The sequence below is a fragment of the Malus domestica genome, chromosome 09 (genome assembly GCF_042453785.1).
Source record: "Malus domestica chromosome 09, GDT2T_hap1".
NCBI classification, from domain to species: domain Eukaryota; kingdom Viridiplantae; phylum Streptophyta; class Magnoliopsida; order Rosales; family Rosaceae; genus Malus; species Malus domestica.
In genome coordinates, this window is record NC_091669.1 from 484,104 (window position 1) to 499,676 (window position 15,573).

A 15,573-nucleotide genomic window follows, 5' to 3' on the forward strand; every position below is an offset into this window, starting at 1 on the left:
GTCATTGTAACTTATACTGTAGGTATGAGCTTAAAAGTAACAGACGTCCCTCATTTTTCTCACAACTTTTCAGAGTCCCATATGTCTTTTGGGTCCGGACCCAATTTATACAATTAGTACTTAAATAGTGGCATAATTAGTGATAATAGCCGGAGAAGAAGGGATTTTCGGTAGGGCCTATTAACGTTTTTGTCAACTCTAAAATAGTATAGTTCTTAAAAACGAAAGATAAAAGCCCAAAGAAAGAAAGGATAAAGGCCCAAGGGAAGGAATACCAAGGCTCAACAGAACTAACAGAATGATCTTGAGCGCTATAGACAACCGCTCAACAGTTTGGTTTGCTTGCAAGCAATAAAGCTAAGCGCTTCCTCATAAAGTACTTTCCGATTACTGACTGTAAGTTGGCATACTAACAACTTTATAGCACGAAGTTCTTGAGGCATGTCTACTCGGGTACTAACCCCAGGTCAAGTGGTGCCCAACAACGAGAACATAAACCTATGAAGAGGCATAAAGTCTAACAGATCAAGCACTCAAGTGTGGATTTCCACAAACACCAAGGTTGAGCAAGGCACTCAGTACACGTTGGCCAAGAAAACATGCAAGTGGATCTAAATGAGTGTCACTTTGTTACCATGTGTCGACTAAAGATTGGGAGGGCAACTAGCAGGTCATGTCAACACTCTTGGTTCATTAAATGCAAAGGTGATGGAAAATTCGAGCCCAGAGACTTGGGGTTCATTGGGGGCCCATATAAGGAGGACGAGTGCCCCTTATAACAGGTCGGGTAAAAATAGTGAAAAGAGAGGCTAGAGTATACTGAGCGCTTATTGTGACCTTTGTTAAGTTCTTATCGTTTCAACTCTGAGCCCATCTTGGACTGACCACACTGTTCTTTGTTAACAAGGTTGTCTAATTAAGCATTGTTTTACACTGAGTATTGTGTTTAATCATATGAAGAGATCAATAATGTTTATATAAGATGTGTTTTACGAATGACATTGAGTCACCCACTACATAAGTTTTTTCTCATAGAAGAAAGCTACCAATGGAGTTGACAATTACATTATTTGATTAATGAGGTTTCTATTTGGTAGTGCTTTGACTTGGCCATATGTTTGGGCAGAATATAGACCACGCCAGCAGATCAGTTAAAATCCCGCGTGCCTTGTACTTACATAGATTATGCCTTGTGACGGTAGAAAAATTTGTATGCAACATGTGTCACGTATTTGCAATGTATATTTTACATTAACACGTGATATTGCAAATCAGAGACTCGCCATATGTGAATACGAGACATATATTGCATACAACAAATCGACGCAAGTGTAAGTATTTCTCAAGGACTAGCCATTAACTGGTGGGGCTGCAGACTTATACTCATGTTTAACCATGAACTATATTAATTTGAATTAAATATTGAACTAATAATAAAGCTGCGATACATGAACATGGATACATATACGAAATATGACATGACACGAAACAAGGATACGTCAAATTGACAAGAAGAATTGTTGTATGATCACAAAGAAATACAATACAACACAAGAATACGAGAGAATATCAGTTATCACCGTGTCCATGCATCGTAGTTATAAAGCAAAGACTGCAGACAAAAGAGTATATCGATTTGATGACGATGGAGAGAGACGGAGAGGAGTTTGCCGCTGAAGAGGGCAATGAGGGGAAAGGGGACGGAGAGTTGAGACAAGCACTTCATTCCTTTGGCAAATCCAAGGCTTAGGCGGCGCCACCTACGCCACATCCGACGACTTTGCCAATGTCCCCTTCTTGGCCTCTTTCTTCCTCCCCTCTCTCTTACCGCGTTTTCCCACTTAATTAATTACTACCTACCTCTCTCAAATCATCCCTTTGTCTTTCTCTAAACTCCACACTTTCCCTTATTGGCAACCGAATACTATCTTATAGGTAAACTGCAAGGTTTTTCATATGAACATGGAAAAATAGCATGTTTTAGAGTGGTTTAAGAACTTTTGGGCATTCTTTTTTTATGTGGCGATTATAAGACAAGTTTTATCTGTAAGTCTTTAATAATTCATATCAAAGCCTGATTTTACCATGAAACAAAGAAAAAAAATTGTCTTTCTCTTAAGAGTGGACCAACGAGGACGTTTTTACCTAAATTTTAACATGCAAATCATCCTGTACTCCTCTTTTACAATCGGACCATTTCCTTGTGCCTCTAACTACCCAATTGTACCCATTTACCTTAGAAAAAGTCTAAAGATAGTGAGAGAGAGTGAGAGACATATAATAAGCCTAGGTATCTCATTGTCAATATCCATTTTTCAAGTCCTTTTCGCAATTGCGATGATTAAAAAGCCCTTCGTCCAACCAATGGCCAACAATATTAATTTACATCAAAGTAACAAGAAGATTTTTATTTATTTTTGTTAAGAAGATCTATCACAAGTATTCCAACCTCCTTGTTCTCAGCTGGGCCGGCCCAAGAAAGGTGGGACCCGAACAAACTGAATTTGTCTCTTGTGCTCACCAAGGCCATAGCTAGTGAACATACAGTTAAATCAGGTACAAAAGACGACAAAAGAATGCCCCTAGAAAACAGCTATGCTTGGTACAATGGAGATGAAATGGAGGTAACGAAATCACAACCTACAAACACAAGCCATTCGTTTTATTCGTTTTAATATTTTATCCCTAAATCTCTTTAACCCTTTCTTACACAATCTTGGGCCAACACACAAATCCCAAACCTTAGCTCCTTCTAAACAACAAGTAGAGAGAAAAAAGAGTTTCTACTTTTTCTCTATACCAAAACCAAACTCCTCTATGCCTAGCTAACTAGTCTAAGAGCTCAATTACCACCTTAATGAGAGCTTAGTTAGCTGCTCTAAACCCTAGTTAATTACTCTAACATCGTATTTATATTTTTCATCAGTATTGTTGGGTCGTGTCTTAAGTTCAGTTTGGCCGATCATCCTCTTGAACCCATCATCGCTTGATAGTTAGCTATATATTAATATTTGTGTTGTGGATAGCTAGCTAGAAGGATCAATTGATATTAATCACCATGATGATCAATACTCATTGTGGAAGCATGGGGTCTATCAAGAGTGAGAACTCATGCAGCTCCGACCTCAAACCCCCGTCTCCGACTGAATCCACGACGATGTCTATGTCCATATCAGAATCTAAGAAAATCACAATTCCTCCATCCTCAGAGTTGGATCAGCAGAGCACCCTAACTCCGCCGAGCCTCAACTTTCCAACGCTCAAGTTCGAGCTAGACGATGTTGAAGTCCAATCTCCCGACCATTCCATCTGGGAGTCTTTGTTCTCCGAGCAATTCGAAACCGATTTTATGATCTTGTCGCCCGTCCCAAACAACATGCCGAACTCTCCCCAAAACGGTGGTTCTGCAACTCATCAGAATTACAATTACAATTACGCTCAGTCCATGCAAGGGCAGAGCCTCTCGGGCTGCTCTTCCCCTAGGTTTTCGCCGCACCTCGGAGCATTCAGCAGCACCCATAACCCTAAAGGCAAAGGACTCAGCCCGCTCCGTAGGGTTTTCAACTCTCCTGTTAACCAGTACATGGAGCCGGCTGATCAGAACACGCAGTCACTCCCTGTTCCTGTTTCCATCGAAGACTTCTTGGACGATTATGAACGTGACGGATTCATAGCCGCATTCCCAACAACAGCATCGTCCAAGATATCAGGAAGCTCGTCACAGTCTTACAATCATCACGATCACTTGCCAGCATCATCGACAGTTCCATCCGCCACGTTGGACTGCATGCCGATGTATAACTCTTCGAGGTTTAGTAGATCGGCGAGTGAAGCGTCGTTGGTTACGGCTGGTAATTCTCAGCTGACACAAGAGAGAAGCAGCGGTAGCGGTTATCAGCAGATGAGCGGCGCGCCACTTTCACAACAATTGCAACAAGAACGCATGCAAGAGAAGCAGCAACAGCCGCAAAAACAACACCACCACCAACCCCAACAACAACAGAACCTTCATTATAATATGATGGCGCCTGCTATCCCTATGGCACATGAGCAGGTGAATTTTTGTATCTTAATCATTTAAATTTTGTACGTGCATACATCTTACTTAATTGAACGATGTAAACAAGAAGATACATTATCGGTAAGGGCAGTGCGAGAAATTTTTCATTGTGACGGAAACATGAGTGGTATATCACGTGTTATTATATAAGTGGTAGAAAGTTTAATTTTTTAAGTTACATATTCCACTATTTGTATAGTGACATGTGGTGTACGATCCCGTGTTCCAGTAATATTGAAAAATTTCTCGAATAATGCTAGGGAGACTAGATTTGTAGACAAAATTTTGGAAATTAAAGGACATGAAAGTTGATGATTTGTTTATTATTTAAGTATTAATAAACGTGTTTATTCCTATTAGTGACCCATCATTTAATTTGCAAATTTTATTTTCAAATTTATCTCTCTAACATTATCCTATGGGTAATCTTTGACTATGCATATTGATCATAGGATAATCTTTGACTATGCATATTGACCAACAGAATACTTTGATTAGAATTTAGGGTCACTAATATTTTTGTAAATTATATAATGTGTATAGTTGAATTTATTTTTTTAATTATTAAAGAAAAAATTCAACTTTCAATTACTACATCATCATGTGGCCCACAATACATAGTCTAAATATATGATCTCTCCGGTAGCACTCTTATCAAATTTGAGGCCGACTTCATTTGTTTATTTTTAACAAGATATACTATGACTCTATGAGATATAATGTGTACGAGTCGGTCAACACATTTGATGACACCTATTATTGTTGGAGAAGCTTTTGATTACGATTTGTTATATTATCACGCGTGATATAATCAATTTAATTACCTTTTAATGCATAGATTTATTCGTTAAATGAAAACTTATATTATAATACTTGAATTAATAATATCACGTGACTATAAAATCACATCTAAAAAATCTATTCCCGTGGAACAAACTTCCTTACCATTGTATTATATATTGATAAGATCACAAACATCACGTCCTCAACTATTCATCTGCAGCTGCTTTCACAATTAAATTGTATGCAGCATTTTTGCATAACGTGTACACAAATATTGTACATGTAGCAACCCTAAATCCTCTCATTAATGAATCATTCCATGCACGTATGAATATGCAGGAACAAGATAGCGGGCTCCAATTGCTTCACCTCCTTCTTGTTTGCGCCGAGGCGGTTGCAAAAGAAGACTACATGTTAGCAAGAAGGTACCTCCACCACCTGAACCGAGTGGTGACGCCACTAGGCGATTCCATGCAGCGTGTTGCTTCATGCTTCACAGATGCCCTAAGCGCACGCCTGGCCGCCACTCTAACCACAAACCCTAGGGCTTCCGCCCCACAACCCTTCTCTCCGTTCCCTCCAAACTCGCTTGAAATCCTCAAAATCTACCAAATCGTCTACCAAGCCTGCCCCTACATCAAATTCGCACACTTCACCGCCAACCAAGCCATCTTCGAGGCGTTCGAGTCTGAAGAACGTGTACACGTCATCGACCTAGATATTCTTCAAGGGTATCAGTGGCCGGCTTTCATGCAGGCCTTAGCTGCCCGCCCCAGCGGGGCTCCCTTTCTCCGCATAACAGGGGTGGGCCCCTGCATAGAGGCAGTGAAAGAGACTGGCCGGTGTTTGACAGAACTAGCCCTATCTCTTCACGTCCCGTTTGAGTTCCATGCAGTTGGGGAGCAACTTGAAGATCTCAAGCCACACATGTTCAACCGGAGGATTGGCGAAGCGCTGGCTGTAAACACGGTGAACCGACTCCACCGAGTTCCGGTCAATTACCTCGGGAACTTGCTAGCCATGATCCGTGACCAAGCACCCAACATTGTGACATTGGTGGAACAAGAAGCGAGTCATAACGGGCCCTACTTTTTGGGCAGGTTTCTCGAGGCTTTACATTACTACTCGGCGATTTTCGACTCGTTAGATGCGACCTTTCCGCCGGACTCGGCGCAGAGGGCGAAGGTGGAGCAGTACATATTTGCGCCTGAGATCCGGAACATCGTGGCGTGTGAAGGGGCGGAGCGGACGGAGAGGCACGAGAGGTTGGAGAAGTGGAGGAAGGTGATGGAGAGTAAAGGGTTTAAGAGCGTGGCGCTGAGTGCGAACGCGGTGACTCAGTCGAAGATATTGCTAGGGTTGTATTCTTGCGACGGGTATAGGATGACGGAGGACAACGGTTGTTTGCTCTTGGGGTGGCAAGACAGGTCTATTATGGCTGCTTCTGCATGGAGATGCTGATTTTTTTGCTTCTACGTACACGTACGTGCCTGCTAATTTGTTTTTTTCTTTCTAAATTGGATCAGATTTCCATTTTTTTAGAAAATATTATTTGTCTAATTAAGAAAACCCATGCAAAAAATCCAAAGAAGAAGAAGGTTAGAGAAAACAACGAAAAGGGTTGAATTTGTTTGCTGGGTAGAGAATGATCCTAAGAATATAAAGTCAATATTGATTGATCCCTTGATTCCATTAACTTACTTAAGAATACAAATATTATTCTTTCTGTTGATTAATGAGGAGAAATATTAAATCATTGTTTAATTAATTATTCTTCTTGCTCAATACAGGGTCGCTCCAGCATTGTGTCGTAACCATTGGACTCTGAGATGAGAGATTTTTCAATGACCGTCACACGAGGTGGTATACCACGTGTCTTTAAATAAATGGTGGGATATGTGTGTTAAAAGATTAATAACTTAAAAATTAAAATTTTCTACCACTTACATAAAAACACATGGTGTACCATTCGTATTCCCGTCACAACTAAAAATTAGCCCTCTCAGATCTCATAACAATTGGTAATGGTAAGGTGCGTTCAGGAAGGGATTTTATTATTCATTTCGTTTCTTCTTTTTTTTTTTTTAAAGGAAAAAAAAAGTGAGTGGTGATATTTAATTTGTTACTAATATATATAATTATATATGATATATAATTATTTGATGGCAAAATAGCCAGGCAGATAATCTACTACATCTGTCACAGTCAAACAGAATGCAAACTTTAAAATTGGAAGCAAAGTAGTGTATTTTTCCCTTAACTGTTATTTTGTTTTCTCCATTGTACACTGTTTACCTGTATAAAATTTGGAGTTAAAATAATTTTGAGCATTAAGGCCACAAATAGGTTTTTACTAATACCATTAGGGTAGCCAAGCTTTATTTTAGTTCTCTCCAAGCTTTCGTTAACCCTACATTCACATATTTAGTGCAGATACATATTTGACTGTTAAATTTGATCCAACATAATTAATTAAGTAGTTAAAAATCGTTGGATTAAATTCAATAATCAAATATATGTCAACACTGAATGCTTGTAGGTACTAAAAAAAGATTATTAAGTATTGGTCAAGTTTCAGGGCCTGCCTTAATAGTCGGCAATGCAATAGTATTTGCCCAAACGACCAATAATTGAAGAAATTTTTTGGTATGCCGAAGACATGGCCTAATATAATTCGTTGCAATTTTTTTTTTTCAAATTTCCAACCAATAATGAAGCATAAAAGAATCAAATTTACTCAGCCTTTTTTGACTTCTGACTCGCATTCAAAGAAGCAAAGAAGCAAAGAAGCGAAGGTAAAATCGCTCAGGTTTACAACATTCTCAGAGCAAATTACAGAGGAATCATTCCCAGAACGTTTGACAATAATTATGTTTAGTTACTCATATGATCAAAGCAATTCAACACCACAGCGATCCGATGGACCGACAAATATCGCATCATATTGCCACAGCATCGTATTCTTTCAACAGGAATTGAAGTATAAACGGAGAGACCATTCGATTCACATCAGCATCTTTCGTAAATATAGATACAAGAGCTATAAAAATACACCAAGCACGCGTCCATTTTATAAAACGCCAAGTACTTCACTAATATGCACTGTTACACAGGAATTCCATCCAACAATCGCGTGACGATGGGGGATTGGACTGTGGTACAAATTATTTTCTCTCCAGCTACTCTTAAACATGTTCCAGCAGACCTCAGCAACCCCAAGGCAACCTCACGGTCTTCACCGTGCTTGCCACCACGACTCACTCTCTTACAATATCGAACAAGAACACATGCTTTTCCTTGGGACCTCATCAACCTTCTTCTCTGTTCATGAAAACAGAAAGAAAAAAACATTCAGCAAGTGAAGCTGATATCAACAAATATGTAACGTGCATCACATGTTGCGCGGGAGTCAACCTTTAACACATAATTGATCTCAGCTGAAATGAACTAGAAATCTAGCACCATCATAATATATCAAAGAAAATGGAATCATAAGTTTTCTGCAGGATGCTGAGCGAGGACAATCCTCTAAGGTGCCCGTGATCGCCCAAAAAGAGAATTAGCAATGAGACTAGTTGATTCTACCCGTGCTTTGGTAGTGCCAAGGAAAACAAAAGAACACTTCAAGTTCGTCACATTAAACAAGATAAAGGGACGTAGGAAGAGCCGCTAACCCGTAACAGACCAGCCATAAACAGGGGAAAGAAATATTGGCTGCTAGCCTAGGTCGTAATAGTAAGAAATCTGACCAAAAAGGCATAAACATGTACGCAAAGTACCAATTTCACATCAAAAGAGATATCACACTCAACAATCTAAGATGAAAAATACCTGTTTTTGCTTTCGCTATAGAGGGCTGAACAACAACATGCATGGTGATAATCCCGCTTGGAAGCTCTCCAAATGGTGCTCTACACTGGGCAACAGTCTTGTTGTTTTCCAAAATCTTCCCAGCATTTATCAATTTTATGTCGTTTGCTCCTTTTGGTGCAATCTTTTTATCTAATATCATAGCATTTAAAAAATGTTAGAGGATAAAAATGATGAGCAGATTAAAGTTAAGAAGCATAAGAAAATAATAAAAAAGAAGAAAAGGGGACATGCGTATTGTAACGAAAATTCCTCCACACTCCTGCTCAATATAGTTCACTATCTGAAAGTCATAACGTAGCAGAACTGGTAACATTAACATCAGAGAGAGAAACTTCTTAGCAAATTAAAAATTAAAAAAAAAAAAAAAAAAAAACCAATTGCTGTAAGATTTTGAACACCATATTTTAGAGATTCAGCCACCTTGGTTTGGTATAGGCTTTAGACCTAGTTTGGAAGTGAGGTGCTTAAAGAAAAAGCACCCATGAAAAAAAGCTGTGAGGGTTTTAGGTGTTTGGTAAACTGAAAAAAAAGGACTTATTTTAGAAGCTGCTGTGAGAATAAGCTGAAATCAAAGGAAAAAGCTGAAGCTGCTATTTGTAGCTTTGGAAAACTGGCTTTTTTTCGAAGCACACGGAGCTACCGTGCTTCTTTAATGAAAAGACTCACTATCAGACTGCTTTTTTTTTCAAAAGCACTTTTACAAAAAAGTTTACCAAACACTCAGCTGATTTATTTCACAGCCGCTTATTCTCACGGCACACCCGCTTATTCTCACAGCAGCTTTTTTTCAAAGCACAGCAATACCAAACCAGCCCTTAGACTGAGGAGATAACTTACACCTATAACTTTTACAAGATAACCATTGAGATATATACACAAACCCCATGGTTAAACATTTAAAGCCCATGTGTGCGAGAAACGTCTAGTGAATTGCAGACAAGTCCACTACCTCCTCAAACCACACACTGGTACTAGAATGAAGCAACAAGAAAAAGCACATCAATAATAACTATAAGTTTGTTTTACATACTAAGTAGTAACATAAAGGACCCAAAAGCATGTCTTCTCATTATAAATCTCAGGTATGCTAAAGAAAGAAAGCGGCCTATTATAGGATTAAACAGATCCTTATCACAAATCGTCAAAATAAGCACACAAAAAAAACATTGCCTTCATAAGCATGAAGATCAAGACAAGTTACACAGTCGTGTTCTAATCACTTAGGCGGACAAAGTCTGCCGGACTAATGATTCAGCCCAACCAAGATGTCATGAAGAATAATCCTATAAAAATGGTTTTCATAGGCACCATTATCTGGGTCCAACGATTGGAAGTGGCTTTAACTGATAAAAATGCTTCTATTTCAAAAATAATTCAAGCAGATCCGTCGGTTCATATCTTCTTCTTCAGAAAAAATATAAACACAAACCTACTTGTCTAAAAGTAACTTCTCTGGTCCATGGGAAACAAATCATAGCTTTCCAACTTTCATTCATATCTTCAACTGCACTTCTAAATTCTCGCTTCCCACATGCTTCAAACAGAAAGCAAGCGGTGGTGTGCCAATATAAATTGAAAGTTTGAACACAGCTTTTCCAAGTTCAATGTGAAAACTATATTTAAATAAAATCTGGAAACCAGAACTTCACAAATACAAAACACCTGAAACAAAGAGCTACCAGAAACAACAGAAATATTTTTGTTCAATGTATATATAATAAAATTTTATCTCAACATCCGAATGTGCTACGATTCATAACTTGATTGCTTGGAATCAGGGAACCCAATTGAAACTGAAACAGATCAACTCCGAAACATCGCACATTTCAAGAGTGTTAACAGAACTCAACCCCTTCTGTAGAATTTAAACTTAACAAAAATTACGAAACGCCAGCAAAATCTGCACCTGAAAAGAGTAGGTCTTCACCAACAGAATGCTTCAACTAGAAATATCCAAACGAAAATTGGATAACATTGAACCCATGAGAGTGGCATCCACTACTAAAAGTAAAAACTTGCAAACAATCATCAAATGCGAAGTGGAGGTCACTGACCTTTTGGCCACTCGGCCACGATTCTCTCCTTGAGCATTGCCACAGTGGACGCCGGCGAGTACCGGAACGGGCCGATATCCGATCCATCATACAGACGGAACTTGAGCTCCACCAGGTCCTCCTCCGGCATTTGAAAAAAGCTCAAAACTTTCCACACCAACTCAACCACGCAACCCCAAAACGCTTCCACTCCAATACTCTGTTTACTTCCTGACCACCAAAAAAAAACACCCAACGTAATCACAATTTTGATAATCCCCCAATAATTAGCTCATTTTATCACTGCATTAGTACTGGACAATTCTTCATTTTTTCAGGAAACAAAAACAGATAAAATCGCCAATTAATCCGTAATTATCGGAGTAATCAGGAAACGTACCGAAAGGAAGACGCGGATTGGGCGAAAGGGAGAGCTTTGTTGCTTTGCCTCTGCGTGTCCGATTAGGGTTTTCGGCGAGAAGAAAACTTCAAGACGCGATCTTGCCTCTTTGGGATATTTTCTCGAGCAGAAGTAGAAGAAAAATAATTCAATTTTATTTTATTCGGAAGCAATTGCTTTCGATTTTTCTAATTTTCTCGGGACGAAGAGAGAAAGTTTAAAAAAAAAAAAAAAAAAAAGGAAAAGAAATTAGTGAGATTTGGATTTTGAATGCTGTCAGTCAGTAAATGGTATCTGGTTTTTTTTTTTGTCAGTAAAAAAGTAGACCATGTAAGAACAAAAGAATCTGGATCCTCTGGTTCGGGAACACATGCAGTTGGAAATTCTATCAAATGAGAATATTTGTGTGCAGAATTTATATGAGGTGGCGCGATGTGATTGGCGATGTAGAGTGAGGTGGCGGGAGTTGGGAGTAGGAAGGGTCGCCTCTCTTTCTGTGTCCGTTAACATTGACCAGAGTTTTTTTTACTTTTTTTTTTTTTAACAAACGTACATTGACCAGAAGTTAGACTTTGACGCGTGGGTAGATATTTTTTTTCTTTAATTAAAGAAAATCTGATATATTAGATATTTAGTGCTAATTAGATCGCTTGACGTAAACACCCACATTTTATCTGCGCATCGATCAACTTCATCATGTGCTACTATAAGTGCAATTCACCTTGATTTGATTTAACATTAAAAATATAGCTAAATTAATAGTTTAATTTACCCTAATGAAAAAATTTGGAACATCGCAGTTATCTGTGTTAGAATATATGCGGACAGGTAGTGGTACGAACTATACGATTGTCACACAAGAAAATTACTCATATACACATGAATGGAGTCATTCTTTGTACACAAATGATATAAGAAGATGAGTGAATCATACTCGGGTTATGTGAGTGAAAAGAAAAATACCCTTCATTATACTATCCTTGATTAGGAGGAGTTTCTCTTTTACAATTAAGGCATAATCATAGTGGCATAACCCCTTCAATGAATGTTTGACAAGTACCCAAAATATGCACCATCAATCTAATAAATATTTGTCAAATGATGTATTTTGTTACAAGAGAGAGTTTCTCTCCTTGTACTAGTGAATTAATTTTAGTCTAAAAAGCCCTGCTGCAGTTTTTGGGCTTTGGGCCTCCCATGTGTGAATGAGTCCATCCACCAACAGTTAAATGGTAGGTAGATGTGAAGGTTGCTAATTCCTACACGAAGGGTTGATTATTACATTAATGCGTAAATTACATAAAATTACTTTAATTATGAGTCTCACAATAATTTTATACCTCATATTTTAAACATTGCAATATCATATCTCAACTTATGAATTCGTTGCAATGTTAGACCTTCGTTAGTGATTCCATCAAATTAGTTAAGTGCTAAAAAACGCTAGGTGCTAGTCGGGCGGCGAGCTAGTACCTAATGCCTAGGTGGCTAGGCGGGGTTTAGGCGGATTTTGGTAAATTTCTTGTGTATCTTGTAAATAAGTGCATATTACAAAAAATTATGGGAAAATTATCCTATTCATTTCAAATTTTTATCAAGGTCTTTGGGTATTAATAACATCATTAATTATTTGACTAATAAAATATTTTTATTTTTAAATAGATTCCTTTAGTGTTAAAAATGTTACAATTATTATACTTATATTTGTGGCTAAATTTGTTATCATATATTTTTATTTTTAGTTTGTACCACTTTTTAATTTGCAAATATTTTTTAATTTGTACCAATTTTCTTTTCATTTTTTATTTGTACCCATATATTAGTTTCTTTTTGTGCCCATATTTTCTAAAGTTTTATTTGTGTTTGTACCCATGTGTATACCATCACATGACATTATATATTTAATCAATGATAGAAAAATTACATAAGTTATATTTATGTTTTATGCATAAACTTTGTATCATATATTTATACTTTTAGTTTGTACCCACTTTTAATTTGCAACAATTTTTTTTAAAATTTGTAGTATTTTCTTTTTAGTTTTATTTTGTACCCATTTATTAATTTCTTTTAGCACCTATATTTTAAAAAATCCATTTGTAGTCATAATTTTTAATATTTTATTTGTACCCTAATTTATTTATAATGTACCCATTCTTCTTTATTAATGTACCACTTTGTTATATGTGAAATGTACTACTTTTTTTTTAACACTATGGATACATTCTTTTGCCATTTATTATTTCTTATTTTTACATAGTTTTTATCCATTTATTCAATTAAAATGTTTAAAATTTTTTATTATAACCGTTTCTAATAGTATTATAATGAGGGATTTTAAATTTATAGGATTATAAATCTCATAAAATATCAAATAATTAATGTCAAAACTATAAAACTATAAATATTAATAGTAATATAATGAGGTGTACAAAGTCAAGGGACCTTGATCAAACTTTGAATACTATTAAGTTTTATTCAAAGAATGTTAATGATTAGAGACCGCAATCAAATTATCCCTAAAATTATACTTGTATGAAATATATGGATAAGATAATTAAAAAATGATAAAATGCAAAAAGAGTATCCAACAAGTCCAAAATTTAAAAACACATTAAGCATATACGCCATATAACCATAGTGATGAGTATTGTAGGATGACATATGTACAACAAGTTCACAAATTTAAACCACTTAGATTTAGATAGGATTTTTTATTTTAGTTTTTAATTTCATTATAAAAAAAAACCGCCTAGCCCCGCCTAGAGCCCATCCGATTTTTCCAACCGATTTGCAAGAAAATGCCTCGGCTCACCACCGCCTAGCGCCTTGGCCGTTTTTTAGAACATTGATATTTGCTGACGTGGTAGTCCACTAGTGCCACTCACATTTTTTTATATATAAAATAAATCATTTAAAAAAATAAATTTTGTATGTCAAAATTAAATTAAAAAAGAATGGGTCCCACCCCCTTCAAATCACTCATACCAGCCTTATGCTCTCACCGACCTCCCATTTCAGTTTGAATTCAAACGCTGAATCCATTCTCTGCCATGCCTCCGTTTAAACTAAACTCTGAATTCAAACCTGAAACCAAACCCTAAATTCAAACATTTCTTCTCTCCTACTCCCACTCGTTGATTCAAAACCAAATCCAACACAATTCAATCCCTACTACTATCCCTCAAACCGCTCTGCGACACTCTCACCACAAACCCCCAAAACCCATCTCAGCCCCCATCACCCCTAACCCACCTCCCAACTTGCACCCTCACCACCCTCTTCGCCCTTTTCGTTCTCAAATTTTGAAATTGATTGTGGAGAGAAAATTGATTGTATAATAGGTAGAGAATCAAGCTTGATTTTTTTATTAAGCTCAAGAGGAAGCTTTAACTTTGTGGAAATGGAGGAAATTCGATTAAGCTCACGAATGTATTGAAAAGCTCGGTGGCCACGGAGAAGCCCAACGGTGGAATTGGAATCAAAGAGCTGCATTTCAACAAAGATGACGGCGACGGCGACGGCGGAGGATCAGCCGAGTTCGAGCCGAGCTCCATGTTCTTGACAAAGATGGTTCAGAATTTCATCGAGGAAAGCAACGAAAAGCAATCATTGGCTGTGACGAGGTGTAGCCAGAACCGCTGCAACTGCTTCAATGAAAACTGCAACAACAGTTCGGACCTCGATTTCAGATCGGAATTTGAGATCTCCAGACTGATTGGGGAGATGTTAGAAAAGAAGGTGGATTCGGTGATTTGAAGGTTGTGGGGCCCACACTTTTTAATTTAATTTTTGACAATCATTTTTTTTAGAGAAGTATTATTGGTACTCAAAAAATCTCAATTTACACTCCTCACAAGTGTATTTTTCTTTTCTAATATATAAAGTTTGGAGTGTAAGTGCTAATAACAATTCTTTTTTTTTAAATGATTTATTTTATATATATATATATATATATTTTAATGGCACAAGTGAGTTGCCACGTCAGCAAATATATGGGCCATTTATTGCCAAATCAACTTAACGGCTAATTTGACGAAATCACTATTAGAGGTCTGACATTGCAACGAATTTGTGAGTTGAGGTTTGACATTGTAATGTTTAAAACATGAGGTATGAAATTGTGGCGCTACCTATAGTTGAGGTAGTTTTATGTAATTTACCCTACACTAATCCAAGAAAGATGATGCTCCATTTGGGTCAATTTTTCTAGAATGTCGGAATACAGTTCGGTATATTAAGGTGTAATGGTAATTACTTGCAAACTTGAAAAAAAAAATATTTTCAACCAATGCATGAGCATATAACTTCACTCTAATCCACTGCTCCAAATTTAGTCACATACGATCGCATGTAGTCTAATTCCCAATATAATGTACTTCGGGAGCCTCCATTCTCTTTCACTCTTTTGTAATAAATATTGT

The 15,573-nt window shown here is 37.3% G+C and overlaps 2 protein-coding genes across 2 annotated transcripts; one reads left to right on the plus strand and one right to left on the minus strand.

Moving 5' to 3' along the window:
* Positions 1-3,061: 3,061 nt before the first annotated feature.
* On the plus strand, positions 3,062-6,304 carry LOC103442707 (GRAS family protein RAM1-like). The gene is made up of 2 exons (XM_008381522.3): positions 3,062-4,054; positions 5,183-6,304. The coding sequence occupies exons 1-2, from the start codon at positions 3,062-3,064 to the stop codon at positions 6,302-6,304; spliced, it is 2,115 nt and encodes a 704-aa protein (XP_008379744.3).
* A 1,514-nt stretch (positions 6,305-7,818) lies between these two features.
* LOC103442111 (membrane-anchored ubiquitin-fold protein 4) lies at positions 7,819-11,441 on the minus strand. Its single transcript, XM_008380865.4, has 4 exons — positions 11,150-11,441; positions 10,771-10,980; positions 8,675-8,845; positions 7,819-8,164 (listed from the first exon to the last, which is right to left on the minus strand). Exons 2-4 carry the CDS (start codon positions 10,898-10,900, stop codon positions 8,109-8,111), a joined length of 357 nt encoding a protein of 118 aa, XP_008379087.1. The 5' UTR covers positions 10,901-10,980; positions 11,150-11,441; the 3' UTR covers positions 7,819-8,108.
* Between the last annotated feature and the right edge of the window lie 4,132 nt (positions 11,442-15,573).

Bases quoted from the DNA above. Each gene is read 5' to 3' on its own strand.
- LOC103442707 (XM_008381522.3), top strand. From the start codon at position 3,062: ATGATCAATACTCATTGTGGAAGCATGGGGTCTATCAAGAGTGAGAAC. The intron at 4,055-5,182 runs GTGAATTTTTGT...ATGAATATGCAG, and splicing joins TCCCTATGGCACATGAGCAG to GAACAAGATAGCGGGCTCCA.
- LOC103442111 (XM_008380865.4), bottom strand. From the start codon at position 10,900: ATGCCGGAGGAGGACCTGGTGGAGCTCAAGTTCCGTCTGTATGATGGA. The intron at 8,846-10,770 runs GTCAGTGACCTC...CTATGATATTAG, and splicing joins CGTGGCCGAGTGGCCAAAAG to ATAAAAAGATTGCACCAAAA. The intron at 8,165-8,674 runs GTATTTTTCATC...TTTCATGAACAG, and splicing joins TATAGCGAAAGCAAAAACAG to AGAAGAAGGTTGATGAGGTC.